This window comes from Crinia signifera, chromosome 4 (genome assembly GCF_055691185.1).
Source record: "Crinia signifera chromosome 4, ASM5569118v1, whole genome shotgun sequence".
NCBI lineage: Eukaryota > Metazoa > Chordata > Amphibia > Anura > Myobatrachidae > Crinia > Crinia signifera.
The window spans coordinates 202576510-202598258 of record NC_139220.1 but is presented as its reverse complement, the minus strand read 5'-3'; the positions used below and the strand labels follow the sequence as shown (position 1 = coordinate 202598258).

Below are 21749 nucleotides of genomic sequence, written 5' to 3'. Positions count from 1 at the left end.
GTGTATGGGCCAGCGATGAGAAGTGAGCGCTGATGCGCCCTCCCACATCATAGCCGATGCAGATTAACAACGAGGTGTGAAAAAGGGCGAAAATTGTTTTGTGTGTATGCACTGAACGATTTTCAGCCCAGCAATTTTCTCCTTTATCACGGTCCATACACACTGGGCAAAATCACCTAGTGTGTATGGACCTTTACAGGTACCACTGGCCCCTGATGAAAATCACTAAGAGGTTAGCAAAATAGCCAACGGGCACAAACTGCATTTTTTTTTGTACCATGCTTTTTTGATACAAATAAAATATTGTTCATCAAAAAACATGAGTGCTATGCCTGCCTATTCCTGCTGCATCCAGGGGGTGCTTTTCAGAATTTTGCAGTGAACATTGTACCCAAATACAGAGTTCTATGTACAAAGCCTTGGAGAAAGATAAAGTGGACAAAGATACAGTACCAATCAATCAACTCCTAACTGTCATGTTTCTAACATTGCATCATAATCCTTTATGAGTGCTGCTTCAATTATTTGATAATCTCATATATTTAAGGTGCCACAGTTTCTACACACACACACACACACACACACACACACACACACACACACACATGGTGAAATACAAGAAGTGTAAGTTAACATATCTTTGAATCAGCACAGAGCATTAAACCTCATATTATAGTACTTAGGAATGATGCAGGTAAGGATCGAGGATGGCAAACTAAAGGCCCCTATTCATTACTGCCACTTCTCCGAGGGGAGAAGTAGTCGCAGCAGATCCCCATTGAACCACCATGGAGCTTCTCGGATGGTGCCCAATAGTGCAGCATCATCTGATTTATTTAAATTAATTTTAAAGTTTCAAAGTACATCAAGCATACCAATTAGTTCTTCAGCGGTGGCATAGTATGAAATCCATACTGGCAAAACAGCATACAATGTGGGCAGAGGGGGACCCTTTTAGTGCACTCACTGTTCCCCGGCTGCACACTGGATGTGTGCAGGGATGGCTTCAACTCATGGCACAACTCCCTGGATCACTTCTCTCTCCTCCGCTCCGAACGTTGTCAGTCAGGCCACACCCCTACACGTGGCCTTGCTGACTAGCTAATGTATGTCCCTTCAATGCACAGTGGCATGCCACTGGCTGATCACTAGTACCAGCAGCGATCGCCGACCTAATAGAATGGCGATGATTGGCCATCCTTTCACGGTGTAGTCTCTGTTTTGCCCACATACAAGCAGCCACATGGGCAATATATGATGTAAATGACAAATCTTATAGTGCATGTTAGGACATATTTAATAGTATATTTCTTCCCACTGTATGGGTGGAAGAAACGATCTCCCATTAGCAATGAACCACAAGTAGTGCAACTAATGCAACGATAACAACCATTTGCTCTAGTCATAAAATTGACTGGGGCTACAGGTTTCGTTTACTCTGTGACTTCGATTTTTACAAGTCTATCACGAAGATTACGTCCACGCGTATAGGCTGGCATCAATCGACTTATGCAATGCGGGCAAATCCCTATCAGTGCTAATAGTAGGCCATCATTTTTTTATGTATCTATTAGTACTGGCACTTTTAACGGTATAAATTTTATGATAAGAGCAAATGGTTGTTATCGTTGCATTAGTTGCACTACTTGTGGTTCATTGCTAACGGGAGATCATTTCTTCCACCCATACAGTGTGAAGAAATATACTATTAAATATGTCCTAACATGCACTACAAGATTTGTCATTTACATCATATATTGCCCATGTGGCTACTTGTATGTGGGCAAAACGGAGAAAACACTCCATGAAAGAATGGCCAATCATTGCCATTCTATTAAGGCGGCGATCGCTGCTGGTATAAATGATCAGCCAGTGGCGTGCCACTGTGCATTGAAGGGACATACAGTAGCTAGTTTGCGAACTAAACTAATAGACCATGTACCCCCATTAAAGAGCGGTGGTGATAGGGGCAAAGCCTTATTGAGATTGGAAAGCAGAAGGATACTCACTTTAGATGCGTTGGCACCGAAGGGTCTTAATGAGAAGGCAGCATTACACTGCTTCTTATGAGAGCCCATTCTTATGTTCATTGGATCATATATATGTCATACTCATGTCACAGTTAGATTGTAATTCTGGATTACAGGCAGGATGTGATAAAATATTTTTTGATACAATAAAGTTGGTAGTTCTTATTGAATAAATGATATGACTATCACAGTTCACGGTATCTTTAACAAATAATTGGTATTTCGATTTATCTTATGCAACCACTTTTATTGTAAATTTTGGGTATATGTATAATGTTTTGTAACAGGCATTGGTTGGAGCCCACGGGCTTTTTCGCAGAAGACACAGGTGTACGCACTAATTAGTGCTAATTCACAGGTAGGCTGTGGGAGGCGTGGGGAGGCTCATCCAATCTCTGATTGGTGAAAGGGTGTCTTTGTATGTGAATAAATGTGTCTAACTCACATGTTAAGTTGTTCCCTTACGACAGCATCTGGCCGAAACATGTTAGAATAAAGCTGCTATTTTACCTCCTGTGAAGTCTGACAAGGGCCATCTTTCCTCGCTACTATATTGGGACCACCAGTCCAAGAGAGGCACCGGAAACCTACACATTATTTCTGACCGAGAGGAGTGCCGGGTTCCCCGCTGTGATCGATATATATAGATAGCTAGATAAATAGATAGATATATATCATGCAATCCCAGCAATATCTGCCGGAAGCTGTCGAATCCGACAGATCCTACATACAGCACTTGCGATCTAGGGGCTACAACCCGATACACACAGGACCGCACATGGATCGGATCTAAAAAAAACAACAACACGTGAGTTGCCTGATTTCTCTGTCCAAGGAGTTGGAATTGTGTGAAATCGGGTAAAGGGCCAAATGCACTAAGCCTCAAAAGTGATAAAATTGAGAGTGATAAACAATCAGCTCCTACCTGCCATGTCACAGGCTGGGTTTGAAAAATGGCAGGCAGGAGCCCGTTGGTTGGTTGTTTATCACTCTCCATTGTATCACTTTTGAAGATTAGTACATCTGGCCCAAAATCACACAAGTGTATGGACAGCTTAACAGTATCTTGACAGCAAGGTTGAGTCACAGGGAGCGAATAAAATCATAGCCCCTGTACCAAGTTATCCTTCTGTAACGATCCAAAACAAATAAAAATAAACAAACAATAAAAACTCACCGGATAACACTGTACATTCCAGGATTTGTAAAGAATGGCTCATCCAGCTCATTATGACCCCATTGCCGGTAGCACAATAAATCTACAATCACATCTTTTCTAAAGAGTCTCTGATATTCAACTGCTAGCCGTGTTGCTCGCAGAACTTCCTCAGGATCATCTCCATTAACATGAACTACGGCACAACTAACGATTTTACCTAAATTCACAGAGAACACAAATAATATTTGTGCATGTAAACAAATACGGTTTTATATCTACAAACTTGGGCAAATGTGATCTATTTAGTAAATAAGGTCAGCACCGATTATATCTTCAGTTGAAAGTCTAGGAGTTGTTTCCTTCATTGGTTATGAAAAAACTTTAAGCAGGAAACAAAAAATAGGTATGCAAAACCCAAATGCAGAATGTGGCGTCAGCACAATAACAGCTGACATTGGGACTACAAATATCATTAGCTCGTAGCATATATAGTAATCTGCTGCAGCCTAGCCTAAATTGGGCTCTAATTTGTGGAGCTCTGATACCTATAGGATATATCCTACAGCACAGAGGATACAGTACTCAAGGGGGACCTCCACTTTATTTAAGGGAAATCAAGGTAATGAGCCAAAATGGAAAATCCTTTAAAGAATAGTTATACCATCAGAAAACTATAAAAAAAAAAAAAGTGTGGTACTGTATATATACATAAACACTATTTACATACCCTCCAATATGGCCCATTCTATTAGGTACAACATGCTCTGTTTTTGGACCTTACCAGTGGCAGTTGCAGAGGTAGGGCTCCAGCACAGTCCAATATTCAAAAAGGGAAGCCACACCTAATGCAACATTACTGTTCTGGACTCACTGGCAGTTGATGTGACCCCACTCTTTGAATTTTGGACTGTGCTGGAGTCCAACCTCTGTAACTGTAATGAAATGGGTCATCTTGGAGGGTATGTATTTGTTAAGTAAAATACAACAAACAACAAAAACAACATTGTCTGTTCACATGATCAAAATGAGCCAGTTCCTTGTAGCAGTGGCTGGCAGCCAATCAGAAATCCTCAGGGGATAAAAAAAAAAAAAAAAAAAAAAGAAGGTCTGCAACCTGCACTTTGGGCACCGCATACGTCCACACCTCCTAACGTGGGTTCTTGGAGTGCATGGGCTTTTGGTGAAAACCCGACGTGTTAGACCCTGCGCACCTGCTTTGGGTCGCACCACTGTTTTTTGTATCTCTACTTTATGCACAAACAATACATACAACTCTAACCAAGTCGGTTCTCGAGACTTCCAGCCGAGTCCACAAAACACAGCTTCTTTGACACTGTAAATGGGACACGTGACATAATTCCTGTATAGTTGGGACAAATCTAGACTGAACTCTATATTCTTACATCATACTAAAAGCACCAATTTAGTGCACATTAAGAAATAAAACACCTGAACTGTAATGTGTATAAATGGTAGGTACTTACCAATATCACTGCTATATACTGAGGATCTATACCGATCAGGGGGAGTAGTAAATCCTATTTGATTGTTTACAATCAAATGAATACTGCCACCAATTTCATAATGAGGCAGATTTGAAAGGGTAAAGGTTTCAGGAACAATACCTTGACCACAAAAAGCAGCATCACCATGCACCTTAAAAAAGGAAAATAAAAACAATAGCAACCGAATGGAACACAAGCCGCAATAATTACAAACACAAGGCTCAAAAGTTTACTGGCAAAAAGGCAATTTTTTGTATCATAAGAAAAGGGTGCAATTTATTCTGGTATGCTGTATTAGCAGTTACATTTAATTTTACTATAAATGATAGCAAAAATGGTATTTACCTGAAGGCATACAACCTTATCACTGGGTTGTGCAGTACTATCTGCTGAATAAACTCCATCCGATAAAGATTGCTGTCTTGCCCGAGTTTTGCCAACAGCAACCGGGTTAATTGCTTCCAAATGTGAAGGATTTGGTAACATAGTGACATGTAGAGGCTTGATGTACCCAAAATCTAATTTTACAGAGGAAGTCAAATGGGAAAGAACATCACCTATAGCCAGGGAGCTGTCTGAGAACTCACTTAAGCCACGCATTTTTCGGAACATTAGCTGAAAAAAAAAAAATAATTGAATTTATTATTTTAGATAATACATTGCGTAGCATGCATGAACCAGGTATACATTTATTTAATAACAGATTCATATATAGCGCAGCAAATTGCGTGGCGCTTTACATTTAGAAATAGTGATCAATCAAAACTGGGTAGTTACAGAAAACCATAGAGGTAGAAAGTTCTCTAACTACAGACATGAAAACAAAGAATAGAGAGAATCCAACTAACGGGAGACTATGTTCTAACTGGGAGAGGGCACAGCCGAGATAAGGAGTGGACATAGGGAGGGTACTATAGGGTTGAAGGTTGGTAGGCATTAATAGACTGCAATACACAGAATAAGCTGTAAATATGACTTAGGGCGTCACTGATTAAATGCTTTAATGGGTTTTAATTGTACAAGCACCCTGATGTCTCGTGACGTATTTCACAAAAAAGCTAGGTATGAGGACACACATGTAAATGCCTTGTACTCAAATCCAATGTACCAACAGTGTATGGACAGTGTAGGACGCCTGTAAAGAATAAATGTAAAGAGCAAGTATATCAAAATTACCTCAGGTGGAAATTGTAGAAGCCCTGTGAGGAGATTGAGTCTACCCCTGTGAGGCATTCCTATAATCACATCTGTCACACCGCTAGAAGAACAGATTTTGAGCATCTCATGGAAGAAACCCATCATGCTCTCTGCTCCCTCTCCTCCATAACGCTTTACAGTGGAAAATTTGGTAGCCAGAAAACGATCTAATTCCTGTGCAAAGTGAAATTAACATATACCAAAAAAATTATATAAAAAAATAAAAAAATAAATAAAAAATTAAGGAAAACAGAAGTACATTTCGATTTAAATATTTGAATTATGTTATTCCTTTTTCACCCATCACTTTCTTTAAAACATGGCGTTACGTCAAAGGATGAACCAAAGACCCATACTGAGAAACCATTATTATTTCTTTAAAACATGGCGTTACGTCAAAGGATGAACCAAAGACCCATACTGAGAAACCATAAAACTTAGGGCCTTATTCTAGTTCACTCTGACAAAATCCTTCAAAAGCCGTGTACACACGGCAGCGATGTTTGCTAATATAGCTGGCGACCATATTGCCAGTGATGGCAGTGTGCCCCGGCGATAAATCGCTGGGTGCGCGCTTCCGCCCGGCAATATATCACCCAGTGTGTACGCACCTTTAGATGGACAAAACCATGTGCACTGCAGGTGGGGCAGATGCTACTTGTAAAGAGAGAATTAGATTTGGGTGGGGTTTTACGTCATAGTGAGATCTATATTGCAGTGTAAAAATAAAGCAGCTAGAATTTACCCTGCACAGAAACTAAGTAACTCACCCAAATCAAATTCTCTCTGCACATTTTACATCTGCCCCCCCCCCCCTCCCCCTGCAGTGCACATGGTTTTGTCCAGTAAGGCCCTTAGTGCCAACAACGAATTTGGGAGCGGGGTACACACCTGGTATATGTGTAGCCACATCTTGTTGTGAATATTGGACTCCATTTCAGTGGCGTAGCTATAGCTCCGCAGCCCCCGTGGTGGCGGGGAGGCGCAGGGAACATTTGGGAGCTGGGGGTCTGCGGGGCTATAGTTACCCGCTGCTGTCTTGCCTGCCGTCATGGTCCAGTGTCTCTCCGTCTCTCGGCGTCAGTGGCCAGCTCCTACTGCTATAATGAAAACTGTCACTTAGAAAATGGCAGTTTTCTGTCTGCAGTATTATGGGGGCAGCCATTTTCTAAGAGACAGTTTTCATTATAGCAGCAGGAGCCGGCGACGGGACCGTGACCGCAGATACGGCCAGGCGGGCAGGTACGGGCATGGGGGGGCGCGCAGAGGGAAGGGAGAGGGCAAGGGGAGGGGGGCGCCGAAGAATTTGCGGCGGGGGGGGGGGGGCGCATAAAAAGGTAGCTATGCCACTGCTCCATTTATATCCTGGGCCAACTACTGAAGGGTGTGTCGGTACGCCATCTTCTCACATAGCAATGAGTACACATGAATTTACCTCATTTTATAAAAGCAAATATGATAAAAGTATTAATTTAATAATGTTTAGAGTTATAAATAGCATTATAAGAAAAAAGGGGTTAAAAACTTTGTGTTTTGCAAATATTCAAACACATAATTTTTTTCTTTTTTTACAGATTTATCTGTATTACAAATGACACAGATTATTCCAGGCCGATTTTTTATGTATTTGTTTGCAAATTAGTAGACTTTTCAGACAATTTTTCAAACACCAAAAAAAAAAAAAACATAAATAATAATAATAATAATAATAATAATAATAATAATAAACATGGAAATTGCTTTTTGCAATTATTCAACTACAATGCTGTGGAAACTTCAGGTTCACACAGATTTAAAAAATATTGAACTAACACCTGGTTTACAATTAGCCTCTACCTGTGAGTTATTAAAAAAGTTCTGCTAGTTCAAATTATGTTGGTTATACTGTAAACCTGAAGGAAACCTGTGAATATGTAGATCAAAAAGCGAAAATTCAATAACAAAGTTATAGACATGCATGAGATACTGGGTGAGATTTAATAGGATGAGAGATTCAGAAAGTAAGAGATTTGGTGAGAAATCTCCAGTTTTTTTAAAGCGGCAATCATTTACCCTGCAAAACCAGTTTGATTTCGCAGTGTAAATGATTGTCGCTTTAAAAAACTGGAGATTTCTTACCAAATCTCTCACTTTCTGAATCTCTCATCCTATTAAATCTCACCCACTGAGTCAGTCTAAGGGGGGTATTCAATTAAGTCAGTTTTTTTTTCCCGGCCAGCCTTAAATTTAGGCCAGTTTCTTCCAGCTTTTAGTCATGTTTTGCAAATACAGTTTTAGGGTTTTTTTAAAAGTCTAAACTGCATTGGCAAAACAATACAAAAAAATAAATAAAAATAAAGTCTAAAACGGCCGCAATTGCGACAAAAAAACATGTGGATTGTCATGCAATTTTCAACCATAACAAATTTTTCGGGGTAGTTATTTAATAGGCTCCAAAATTCTGTAAATGAAAAATTAAGTTTCAAATGACTTTCAGTCATAATGCAAACCGGCCTTATCAATGATTGCAGTTTTAAAATTTAGTAGCAAACGCCAGTTCTATCATCTTGTTGAGACAATCCCCACCATGTTACATAACATGATATTCTGTGAACTATAGGAAAACAGAGCATGGTGCCAGATCACATAAATACTGGTTTACCTGACATTCCAGCATAAGTTTGGACAAATGTTTCCTCTCTTCTGTGGAAAATGATTCTTCTTTCAGCTGTTCAAATCTTACAGAGAACCACTCCTTTTCTTCTAAAGATTGTAACTGACTTGTTTCAATGGAAATCTTTCCACAGTAAATGTGATCCAAGTAAGCCAAGACCTCTCCAAGTGTTGCGTCCTCCTTTCCGATATTTAATAAACCTGTTCATATATATTAAAATTAAAGCTTAAAGTTTGAAGTGGGAAAGACTCTCCAATTCTCTAATTATTAATATAACACAAGGATTGACAATTAGCAGTAACTTAATTTCCAGGAAAGCACCCTAAGCTGCAGCAGTTGCTACCTTTAACTATAAGGGACTGCCACTACCTTGGTGCCTTGAGAGGAGAGGGAAGGAGATAACCAAGTTCAGGTACCTTTGCAATGAATCCCGCAGGCACAGCTTGCAAACAAGCCGAAGTGTGCACAAACTCTGGCTTGTATGGACTGCATCAGCTGCAGCCCATAGAAGCCGGGTTGGGCTGTATGAAAGGCAGGGAGTGGCTTCCTACCTAGGTATAGTGGTCACTGAGTATCAGGTATATGATGTCAATATGAAGTGTGTATAGCGATCAGAGTGTGTCAGTTGCAATATCAGTGTGACCTGTGTATAGTGATCTGCGTGTATTAGGTGTGTGATATTGATATAACCTGTGTATAGTGATCAGTGTGTGTCAGATATATAACATCAGCATGACCTGTGTATAGTGATCAGCAACAATGGTTCAAAAATAGCACCCACAGACCCCGGGCTGGGTGGCTTGTAGGTCCTGGGAGTCTGCAAGGGCTATTGCTTCACCCCTGCTTGAACCTGCAGATACTTGTCTACAGGTCTGTCACGCCTGCCCCTGTTGAAAAAGTCCCTCCCAAAACAGCTGTGGTCTTAGAGGAGACAGTGGGGATGCTAGAGGAGGCAGCAGCCATTTTAGAAGAGACATTTTCATATGTGACAGACCCACAGCAGCAGCAGGGGGGATCCCTTGTCAAAGATAAAGGGTCCCTCACTGCGATGCTTTCTGCCGAGCGGGGCTTTGCCTATATTTATAATAGCAAAGTACCGCGATCTAGGGAAAGCCAGTGAAAGCACTGGCTTCCCCGCAGGTGATACACACCAAGCATTCCATGCTCCTTTTTTAAGTGATCTAGTCAGATGGCTTAGAAAAGGGTCTGAATCGCTTTGTGTGTATGCCCCTAACACTCTCTGCACATGTTACACGACCTACAGTGCCGCATGGTTTTGCCCATTTTGAGAACACATTTGTCCAGCAATCAGTTCTGAATTAGGCCCATTGTGTGGTGTAGTGGGTCTTGAGTACACACACACACACACAAATGTAGGTCTGTGTCCTTTATGGAATTATCATGTCCTTCCAGTTGATGATCACACCTACCTAACGGCTAGCCACGCGTCATTACTATTGCTTTCCTATGGTGGGCCCTTCATTAGCCAGTATGGCACTGGAGACAAATCTTATCAATAATTATTTTTAAACATACATACAGAACTATAAGCAGAAGAAGAACTGGTAAGCACCCAACATGCAATAGCCAGCACATGTATTAAAGCAAATAATTTATGGTATATACAAACATTTCACATTGCTATCACAATACTATTTTATGGAGATAGATTGGAACTTCCATTATATTCCTCAAAAAGGCACCTTAAAATATGGGCAACTGCTTTCTTTTAATATTACAATAAAGGGGTAGCTTAATTTAGCCACAGGCCTCTTCTCCCGGGTAATGCACCCAGATGCTATTCACTTATACCCCTTACACACAGAAAATGAAATTCCTGGGTGAAGCAGTTCCACCCAGGAATTTCATGAAATACACGGGTCATCTTTCTGTGTGAAAGGGTCAATCCGGATCTCAAACTCCAGGTCTCGGAGCCTGCAAATGACCAGGGTTTGAGACCCGGGGCTAAAAACCTGTGTTTTAGCCCTGGAAATTTGCTCTCCTGTGTGAAGGGGGTCTGACAGCGAGCAGTCGAATAACCCGGTGCTTTAAATGACGGGTAATTGCCGGGTTATTCAGCTGCTACTGTGTGAAAGCGGTATTAGAGATCAATGATTAGCCACAAGGCAGCACATAGGTCATTCTGATTGATTCAGTAGTTTTGAAACCCAAACTCGATATATGGGAGGAATTAAATGACTTGATCTCCCAATGACAGGATCTCACCGAAAAATGTTAGTTACCCAATAGAGCAGTGAGGACTTCTGAGCAAATCAGGGGTGAAACAGATAGATGAAGGGTGCGAGCTGAGCTACTGATACCGGCATTTAAAAGGACATGGCAACCTGTCCCCTTCATGAGCAATTGCATTTTCCACCTATATCTATCTGTGAGAAAAGCTTCAATTTCAAAACAAATGTTCCTGATCCAACAGTGTCAGTCAAAGAACCTGCCAAGCCTAATACTGCTTTTTATATGAACGGCTGAGGAGAACAGGTGGAGCTCTGCCCGAGGGTAAGATCTGTTGGCATATTTTATCATATTAAATTTCAAGGAACTTCTGATCTTCTGCCTATTAGTCATATTACCTCACATAACCCCCACACCTTGCTGGCAGGATCTGTAGTACATGATGCATTTCCATTCTGGAACATACTCTGCCAGGTTAATAAACCACAACGTGGTTAAGTTATTCATCACGTACATTCATGTTTATTGGGTGTTACAAATTATTTTGTACTCTGAATCACATCTATGATATAAATTAACTTATGACAAAAGTCAGCCAGAGCAGGTCTATAACTTACTGCTCTGGTTTGTTCCCTTTGTAGGACCGATACTACATCTGCTTCAGTCACAAGCATCTATAATGGGTGCAGTGTATGTGGAGTACGGGGTCCTGGATCCGGGGGTGGTGAGGGGCACACCACACCCCCCGCACCCACGTTCTAGTACTCCCCTCCACCGGTACTGCTTCGGCAGCAGAAATCACTCGGAAAATGGTGCAACAGCCATTTTCCCAGTGAAGTAAACTGCAGTAAAGACGTGGAACATGGTAAGCACCATGTTTTTGGAGACCTGCACAGTCTACTGCGGTGCAGATAAGAGAACACTCACACTGAGTGTTTCCACATGCTCTTGGCTTCCTAACAAATTATTTACACTGGCCAGGTTATGTGTACAGCTAAGATGAACAATCCAAACTTAGGGAAAAAATCTGTACACATTCTACAATTATTATTATTATCTGAACCATAAACAGCATTGAGGTGACATATAAAAGGCATTTTGTAGGACGTACACACTGCATTTGTTTCCGGATATGCTCTCACAGGGACTGACAAACATTGTACCACTCCCCTAATGTTGGGAGAAGATCCAACTGGTTTTGTGAATGACGGAGGGCCTAATTCAGCATGGATCGCTAATCAGAGAATTTGCAAATATCAACTGCATATGTGTAAAAAAAAATAAATAAAAAAAACCCATATGGATCATAAACGCATAGTGTAGCTGCAGTTTGACTGACAGCTGGTATTGGGGGCAGTAACATGACATTTTCTGGGTCTGTCTGAAAAAAAAAAAAAAAAACACGTGTCAGGGCATTTTTGGTTAGGGTCTCTGACATCAGCAATATCCACTTCCAGCCCATCTCCGTTGCAGATCAGTAGCAGCCTCTGACCTACTCACATTGGTTCAGAGGGCACAAATTCTCTTTGATGTTTCGGGATTTGCGTATACATCTGCGAGTTGATGGCGATTTGAGATCCATTCACAATTAATTAGCAATTTTGCAAGGGGAGTTTTTTCTTTCAGCTTGGTGGCGGGATTCTCTTCACAGTCCACTGAAAATTCTATGATTAGTGATCTATGCTGAACTACAGTAGGCCCAGTATGTGGAATGCACACTGTGCAATTGTCAGACCGACCAGCTGAGAATTAGAAAATACATTGCATAACTGCACCTCCTCCTGATCTTATCTTTAGAACAGGTCAACAAAACAGCCTTACCTGCTGTAGGAAAAGGTCCACGGAGTGTTTCTGTTAGCATCTGTATCTCTGGTACAATATCCACCACCGATTTGCCAGGAAACAGTGGATTGATTTTTGCAGCTTTGTGACCATGCTCCCGGTAAGCAGTGACAAGTCGCACCAAACCATGATCCACTACAAGACATACAAATCCTGATCATTAATTGGTCTACAAGAAACACCCAATTAATAGTCAGCATCTGCATACAATTTATTATTAATTATATAGATGAATATTTTCCTAAATATGACAATCACATAAAAAGATCACATTTAATGTTCTTTGTACAGAACTCAGTATCACAAAAGGTTATCTAACAACTGAAAATAAGCTATATAATCTGTACAATAAGAAGCCTTTCAGACACTTTTTTTAAGACTTGTAAAACAAATTAATATGTATAAAATAAGAATGTAATACACACCATAAACAAGATAAACAAATAAAACATACTACAAACTCTATTTACAACATTGAAATGTCATTACCCCAGTTGGTTTCCTGGAATCTGTATTACATAACTAGGGATGTTGTTGGGAGTTCAAATGACTGAAGTGCAGCCTCAGCAAGTGCTCTTTGGAAGAGGTCACAAACTAGCTAGCTAGCAATGGGTTTCTCAATCATGGAGACCAAACTAGTATAACAAAGTGTTATTCTGGAAAGGCCATATCCAGTTACTACTGCTGCTTGTCAACTAGCTTCTATGCAATGATAGCCAGAAGAATAGAGCTGTAACCTTATGAGAAAATGTCACTTTCTGTGTATGTTATGTGATTTATTGGGGTTGAGACATGTGATGGGCACATCCTTATGATGTGATGCGATGCATGGAGAAGATAGTACCACAGTAAATTGTTAGCGAACTTCTTTATTAAATATACATTTTCAAATCAACATTTTCAGCTCAGAAACCTAGTATGCACAGGACACATTGGCAATCACATTTGAGATCTGTATAATAAAAGGCTATGAAGGAAATCTTTGTGTTGTGTGCACAGGCAGCTACTAGATGGTAGGGATGGCCATTGACTAAAACAAAACATTGATGGTCAGGACCTAGTGCTCGATGTTTTGGGCATCAATAGATGAGGGTCGAATACTTTTATGCCATAGATGGACAGCACCCCCCACCCACTGGTTGGAATGGCCATCTGTGTGTGCAGCATAGCTGGCTGGTGGCTGCAGCTCGGCTGTATGTATTCACAAAAATACACACCCCTCAGTCTAACAATCACGATTCCACTGCCAGTCTCCCCCCTCCAACTACCTGGGTGTGGTAGAACACACCGACAGTCGGGATTCCGACAGACATTAGCCCGACTGCACAGCGGGGGGAGTGCAACGAAGTCCCTTGCTGGTTTGCTGTGCTTGCCACCTATTTTATTCTCCCTCTATGGGGGTCGTGGACCCCCACGAGGGAGCAGTCGGGATTCCAACGTCGGGGTAATGACTGTCTGTGAGTCGTCTGGCACCCAACTACCGGAGATTCTAATTTCTTCTCAGTGATACCAGACTATGGTATGCCCAGCGATGCAGCCAGCAGGTGCGTACATGCGCAGAATAAAGCAAAACTTTAGATTAAGATAATTTAGTACAAGTTTCTACACCCGCCCCGTTACTCTGCACGCATGCGCAGCTGAGCAATGGCAGGAACCATCGATGGATGATAGAATGTTTTATAGCCATCAATGGCTCCTGCTTTAAAAGCCATTGATGGCAACCATCATTTGGGGATGTGTTGATGGTCATACCTACTAGATGGCATTGGTGGAGCAATTAAAGTGTTGCTCCATTCAAGCATGTACAGCCGCCGCTGACATTACGGTAGTTGCTAGATCCAAGTCTGAGAATGGGCCGTTTATGCCGAGGTGGTTGAGAAAGGCCATGGCCTCACATTGTCTAACCACACCACTAACTATTGCCTTTTGTAACAAAGTGTGGCAAGCAAAGCAAGCCCGCAAGGGTACATTTTCAGCTTCAGACTTTGCTCCTCTATCTGTGACATTTTGCAAACTTGGATCTACACCTAAACCTGACATTATGGTTATGCTGTTGCATCATCTTGACAGGCTTGTAACTAGTGAGTTGATAAACAGCTATTCCAATTGTGGTCCAGGGGCAGCATATTAAGATAAATAGAGCAGGCAACTCTTTCAGAGACATTGTTATAGCTATGTTATTAGAATGACAGGTACACTATGGTTGGCAGCAATAGATTTTTCGTAACACTCTAGGACACATTCTCAAAGTCGGTCCTCAGGACCCCACACAGTGCATGTTTTGCAGGTCTCCTCACGAAATAATTAGCTCCACCTGTGGATCTTTTAAAATGTGTCAGTGAGTAATGAACGCATCTGTGCACCTGCCGGGTGACCTGGAAAATGTGAACTGTGTGGGGTCCTGTGGACCGAGTTTGAGAACCACTGCTCTAGGAAGAACAAAAAATGTTACATATACCTACTGGCATTTATTACCCCCAAAATGTTTGCCTTCTACCCAGGAGGACAGAGGCAAGGGTTGTGGGAACTACGAAGACGCTACAGGTAGGAAGATTTGTTAGTCTCAGGGGCAGCTGGGAGCAGTCTGTGGGAAGAAGCAGGCACACACAGCGTAAGCCATGTTAAAGGTAACGGGACAGACACAGCGTGCAGAGAGCATATGCACTGACAGTGGGTGCCAGGCCCTCCCCGTACCTGCACTGCCGCCTGCTGTCTCGCCGCTCTGTGCCCGCAGGTCACTGGTTCCGATTTTTCTGGGTCGGTATCCGTACACCCCGCGCTCCGTGTGATAAAGCCTGCGACCAGCTGGCCGCCACAGTCTGGTGGTAGCCCGCACCGAGTGACTGAGGCAGGCCGACATGGTAGCGTTCTGTAAGTACGGCAATAGCAGTAGCCAGCCGGCTGGCACCGCAGCAGCGAATGTGTTAAATGGCACAAACAGTACCTCCACGTAGTGCGCAGCCGCAGCGCCACCAGCGTGGTACGTTCTGATAGCCACCTCTCCCCCTGATACAGATTGGTTGGTTCTGGGGGCACGGCGTTGACAAGCGTGGGCTCTCACATGTGCTCCCAGTGTGGAGGGCGGGGCTACGCGGAGTGTTTCATTTTTTAGCTGACATTAGCTACATTATCCCATTTATAAAGATACAGTGATAATTAGCTTTACCATTTGTGATTGAAGTAGTGAAAGATTTTGCAGATGCATTAAGCTAGGTATAAAACTTCTCAAGGGGACAAGGCTTAAGGACAAAACAGCATGTTTTCAGCTTTGAGCAGCTTTCAGCCTCAACATCGCCAGGAAAGCATGGCACTGCGCTACTGCGAGTGATATAATTCTGATTTACCATAGTCACCCAGTGTGTGTGGACCTTAAGGGAAAGGAGTGCAGTCTGATTCAACAAAACTTAAGGATAAGTCACTACAACAACATCTGCATTTAAATTGATTTACTCTGACTCATCCCCTTGCATCTGAGGTGTCAAGATCACAGCCTAGAAGCAAGAGACCCACATCCAACTCCCTGCCACAAGTCCCCCTGATTTAAACATCTCTCATCGTGGGACAGGTTACTAAAGGTCAACAGATCAAAACCGGTCTATTTCTCCCAACATCCAGCCTACAGTTTTTGCCCACTGTTAAAGATCCTTATACCAGCGACCACAGCCATTATCCACCCCTCACGGCAACAACAGAGCGCCAGCACCACCCCAAAACTTGTATGGACCTTAAGGGCTGGATTCAGACCTGCTCGCTGGGCTGTGAATGTTTGGAGCCCAGCGAGCAGGTAAATGCACTTCCCCCGGCCCTATCTATATGCGTACGCAGCCGTGCACACATTGGGAAATCATTCACCATCAAATGATTTCCCCCCTGCTTGCAGCACTGTAAGTCTAGACTCACTCTGTGCTGCAAAGGTCATGGGGGAGAAAGCTGATCAGCAGCTCTCCCTCCCAACAGCCAGGGAATACCTGCGTTTTCTGGGGCACTACCAGTAAATGCTGCGTTTCCACCCCCAAACACCCGCAGGGTTTCATCACCCTGCGAACGAAGGCTGCTCAATAGTGGGGACAGAGACCTGGTGAAGTCATCGGGTCTCAGCTATAGAACAACATGCGAATTCCAACTTTGTCTAAAAAAAACACGCACCCTATTACATTTGCAATTTTTAGCTGAAAACCGCATATGCGATGTGCTATTTGGTGCAATTTATTTAGGAACCTAAAAATATCGCACCCTATTACATCTTGTCCAATATCTTTCTGTCATACCATCCTCATATCCTTCAGGCTCAGTGCTGTTAAGCTCATCAGGTAATATATGGAATGCCTATGGAATGCCCTTCCACGCACAATAAGACTCTCCACTAGCCTTCAAACTTTAAAGCGTTCCCTGAAAACTCACCCCTTCAGGCAAGCCTATCATGTTTAAGTACCACAAGCATAACCCTCTGAGGCACTTGTGTATTTTATAGCTTCCCTTCTGGACTTGTAACTTGGTGAGACTGCTATGCTACCGTGTTTCCCCGATAATTAGACCTACCCCGATAATAAGCCCTACCCCAGATTTGGAACATTTGTCCAAAATAAGCCCTCCCCCGAAAATAAGGCCTATGAATTTTCCCATAGATTTTATTAAAGTTATTAAAATGTAGCCCTGCTCAGCCCCGCTCAACTCTCCTGTACCTGTACGATAATACCGTGGCTCCCGTTCCCAGGGATGCATTGCGGTAGGCGCGGTGTGACGTCACACCGCGCACATCACGCGGCTGCTGAACAGTACAGCCTGTACAGCACACAGCGCCGACAGCACACAGGGGCCATCAATACAGTTCTGGCTGTCTCGGTAAGCAAACAGAGGTTTGGGGCCATCAAGAATGTGGGGGCATGTGGAAAGGTATGGGGCCATCAAGAATGTGGGGGCATGTGGAAAGGTTTGGGGCCATCAAGAATGTGGGGTCTATTAAAATAAGCTCTCCCCCGAAAATAAGACCTATGGTCTTTTTTGAGAGGAAAAAAAAATAAGACAGTGTCTTATTATCGGGGAAACACGGTATTACTGATGCCTGTCCTTGTGTTTCCCTCCTATATCCCTATAGATTGTAGGCTTGCAGCAGGACCCTCTAACCCCCAAGTCTGTCTGTCGTTACCCAGTTTGTTTCATCACTGTTTACTATTGTAAAGCGCAACAGAATCTGCTGCGCTATATAAGAAACTGTAAATAAATAAATAATAATGATTTTGGGAGGATGTATCAATATAATGCAAAGAGTGTGTTGTGTATTTTTATGTAAGATCTCTACTACCACCTTGTGGTCAAAGAGTGATATAATTCTGATTTACCAAGCAATAACACAGGTCAATACCATGCCTATAGTCAAGAATTTTTAAGTCTTACTAGGGTAATTTGAGGGTGCTGACTCTGAATATGACATTGGTTTGGCCAGATAGGCTCTACTTTTTGAGATAATTGGGTACCCAATGAAAAACCATAAAACTCATATTAATTTGGATATGCAGAACTGTGTAGCTTAGTAGTGTTCCGGCCGTGCCCGTTTTATGGGTGTATACAGACCATAATATTGCAAGTGTGATGGTGGTGTTATTTTAATAAATGTAAAAAAAAAATGTTGTATGTTAAAATAACACACCATCACACATGCAATATTATGGTCTGCATACATCAATATCTCAACCTATTATGATTTAGGATTTATTTGGAAAATTGATTAACCCATGTCTCAGGTTCCAGAGAAACATATAGTTACCCACTGGTGTATACAGGACCCATTTGCAATTTTTAAATAACTGTTTGTGTCGTCTTGGTATGTTTGTGTGTATCACAGCCACCAGAAGGTGACTGTTATATTTTATTCAGAACCTAATAAAAGTTACATTTTAAATCTAATCCATCATTTCACGTAACTTTTCTCAAAACTAAACAAAAAAAATCCCTTTGATAAATGGATGACTGTTCCATACAACCACCCATTTATATTTGAGTACATGTTCCAGTGATTTTCAGGACATTTTCAGCTAATACTGATCTAATGAATCTTGACTCATCATTTTACAAGTTGCCGCCTGCAAATCTGCTGATTGTTACCATAAATTAGCAGTCCTATAGCTTCAATTCATCTGTTACATTCAACATGTTTAAAAACCTAATTTACCAATTCCAATCACTTTTTGGTTAGAATCTAAAATCTGTGACCCATACATTGTAAATATTGTTTACACAATCATCTGCAAAATACCAAATTGCATCATTTCATTGCTGAGATATGGGGGCAACATCTCCAACTGCCACATACATGCCAAGGGGACATGGGGGAGATTTATCAGTGTTTGGTAATAGATAAAAGAACCAGTCAATCAGCTCCTGTCATGTCACATGCTGTGTTTGAAAAAATACAGGTAGGAGCTGATTAGTTTGTACTTTATATCCATCTCCATTATCTTTCTCCAAGTCTTAGTACATAGTCTACTTTGGGGCCCATCACTCAAAAGTTTTTGCTATTTAAAATGTATCATATATGCTTCAGCCAATCAGCAGCCAACTGCCATTTTCCCAACCACATAACACGAGCTGATTGGCTGGAGCACCATTTATCATATGCAATGAGTATTAACCATAGTTGCCTACCCTCCTTCATTCTGCAGGAGACTCCCTGAAATAACAGCAATCTCCCTCTCTCCCTCATTAGTCTAGCAATCTCCCTCATTTCACCTAACCCACATTACACGGTTACATTTTGGGGGAAAAAAGGAATGAGAGATAGATACATTTACATTGAATCATCAGCACCATTTCCCAGCACTTTACCAAGTATAGTAGCTCTTACTAACTGCTTTAGGGCTCATCTACATTTAGATATGTAATTTTACAAGATTCTGGGTGCCACATTCACAATCTCTTCATATATGGAACTAGACACGCCCTTTGGGTGGAGCATGACACACCCCTTCAATGGGGCGCTGTGCAAAATTCTGCTACCAACTATAATCTCCCTGAAACTAGTTTTCAAAAGTAGGCAAGTATGTATTAACTAGCTAAAGCAGTGTTGCAGACTTTTGTAGGCTTCTCCAGGAGGAGACTTTCAGAAGCAGTTTGGGGGGCGGGCTTGAGTGTGACATCATAACACCCTGTCCCCAGGATGGGAAATGACCCAATTTGCTGATCTCTGCAGAGGGGGTGGGGCTAAAATTATGTGATTATGACCCTTTAGCCAGTGGAGTAACTATTAATTCTGCGCACCCCCGCCGAAAATGCAGGGCCCCCCGGCTGCTATAGAAGCAGTAATAATGGGAGCGTGTACTCACAGTGCTACAGCATCCAGTCCCAGCTTCTGCTCCCCCAGGACTGTATTCTTAGCTCTCTGTTAGCTAAGCCGGATGACAGACAGCCCGGGGGTGGTCTTCAGCCCCCCGCATGCCAGCAGCGGGCTCCTCACACTCCCCTGCAGTAAGGAGAAGTCAGAGCCCGGTTCCCGCGCTGTAAGTGTACTCCCTATAGACAAGCAGCGGTACTTATGTAGTATCTGGGCTGCCGATTTTTTGATTGTATGCCTTAAGTTAAGGCATACAATCAGATGCGATGCGATGCGATATCGCATCGCATCGCATCCGATATCGGATGCGATATCGGATGCGATGACCCGATTTTTCCATAGGAATCAATGTTAAAATGATTCCTATGGAAAAATGGGTCCTTTTCATACCCCTACTATCCAAGTGGGCATGGAGTTGGATATAAACCTGTGGCGAGCGTAGCGAGCCACCGAGCCCGAAGCGTGGCGAGCGAAGCGAGCCCCGCGAGGGGACGGTATTCGTCCCCTCGCGGGGCTCGCTTCGCTCGCCACGCTTCGGGCTCGGTGGCTCGCTACGCTCGCCACAGGTTTATATCCAACTCCATGCCCACTTGGATAGAAGGGGTATGAAAAGGACCCATTTTTCCCATTGAATTCCATGTTAAAATGGACTCAGTCCATTTTAACATTGATTCCTATGGAAAAATCGGGTCATCGCATCGCATCGCATCGAATCGCATGGTCGCATGCGATGCGATGCGATCTCCCGATCCGACCCGATTTAGAAATCGGCAGCCCAGATACTACATAAGTACCCAAGCAGCATAGGGCAAGCCCTCAGCAGGCATCGCACAGCCCTCCTGCTATTGCTGCAGCGCTGCTAATACAAAAAAAGTGACACTCGGAAAATGTCTGCAGTATGGAGGCAGCCATTTTCCAAGTGTCACTTTTTTGTATTAACAGCGCTGCAGCAGTAGCCGGAAGAGCCGGGACCCGGCGAAGACAGAAGCGCTGGTGGCAGAAGGCAGTGAGCAACAATAGCCCACACCCTCTCAGCGCCTCCCCGCCACCGCGGGGGCTGTGGGACTATAGTTACACCACTGCCTTTAGCCCTGCCCCCTCCTCAGAGATCAGCAGATCAGGTTATTTAAACGCCGCTGTCAGGGGGAGGAAGCCGCAATCAGGGGGGAGGGAGCGGGGGTCCCTCAGAATCCGTGAGGGTTGCCCACCTTTCTGGGGGACCCGATTTTCAGGATAGGCAACCCTGAGCTAAAGATCATTGATAAATGTGCCCCGATTTATATGTGCTCTGGACGAGAGGATAAAAGGATACAATGCCAGAAATGTACCCAAGGTCACACCCCCGTTTTGGGATTACTTGGCGCAGGTGTCCCGCTCTGTTTGTTTTGAATGTTAGGAGGTATTGTTTTGTACAGTACATATGCTTTTTGCACCTATTTTGCTTGTAGATGGATGGACTTTATTGTTGGAAACCATCTGGTTCTCCCATCAATGTCAAAATTATTCAACATCAGCCATCAATGATTTCTAATCATCGATGGTTGATGCCCATCCCTAGATAAGTGTGATGTTCACTATACAAATATAATATTTTCTGTGCATCTGTAAACTATATCGCACACAAATATGATTTATTTTTTAACGGATAGGTATGTTCCTATAGCACACATACACTAAAAGAAATGCTCATTAAAATGATTTTCAATGACAAAATAAGGGACTGTCAATAAAAACCCACTCATTATAACATTGACATAATAATTTTTCATCTTTGAGTCATTGCCCTGCGACAGCGTCACATATATTACAGAGCACCGAGCGCAGTACGTGAGTGTGACTGTGTGGA

At 42.7% G+C, this 21749-nt stretch overlaps 1 protein-coding gene across 1 annotated transcript in view; it reads right to left on the bottom strand.

Moving 5' to 3' along the window:
- Nucleotides 1–15531, bottom strand: part of DHTKD1 (dehydrogenase E1 and transketolase domain containing 1) — a 36663-nt gene extending 21132 nt beyond the window's left edge. Inside the window, exons 1-7 of the mRNA XM_083183468.1 lie at nucleotides 15271–15531; nucleotides 12556–12711; nucleotides 8533–8744; nucleotides 5871–6065; nucleotides 5040–5309; nucleotides 4674–4845; nucleotides 3208–3406 (exon numbers count right to left, since the gene is read on the bottom strand). Of these exons, the coding sequence (XP_083039594.1) occupies nucleotides 3208–3406; nucleotides 4674–4845; nucleotides 5040–5309; nucleotides 5871–6065; nucleotides 8533–8744; nucleotides 12556–12711; nucleotides 15271–15436 (1370 nt within the window). The 5' untranslated portion in view covers nucleotides 15437–15531. The remainder of the gene's footprint in view (nucleotides 1–3207; nucleotides 3407–4673; nucleotides 4846–5039; nucleotides 5310–5870; nucleotides 6066–8532; nucleotides 8745–12555; nucleotides 12712–15270) is intronic.
- Nucleotides 15532–21749: the final 6218 nt, after the last annotated feature.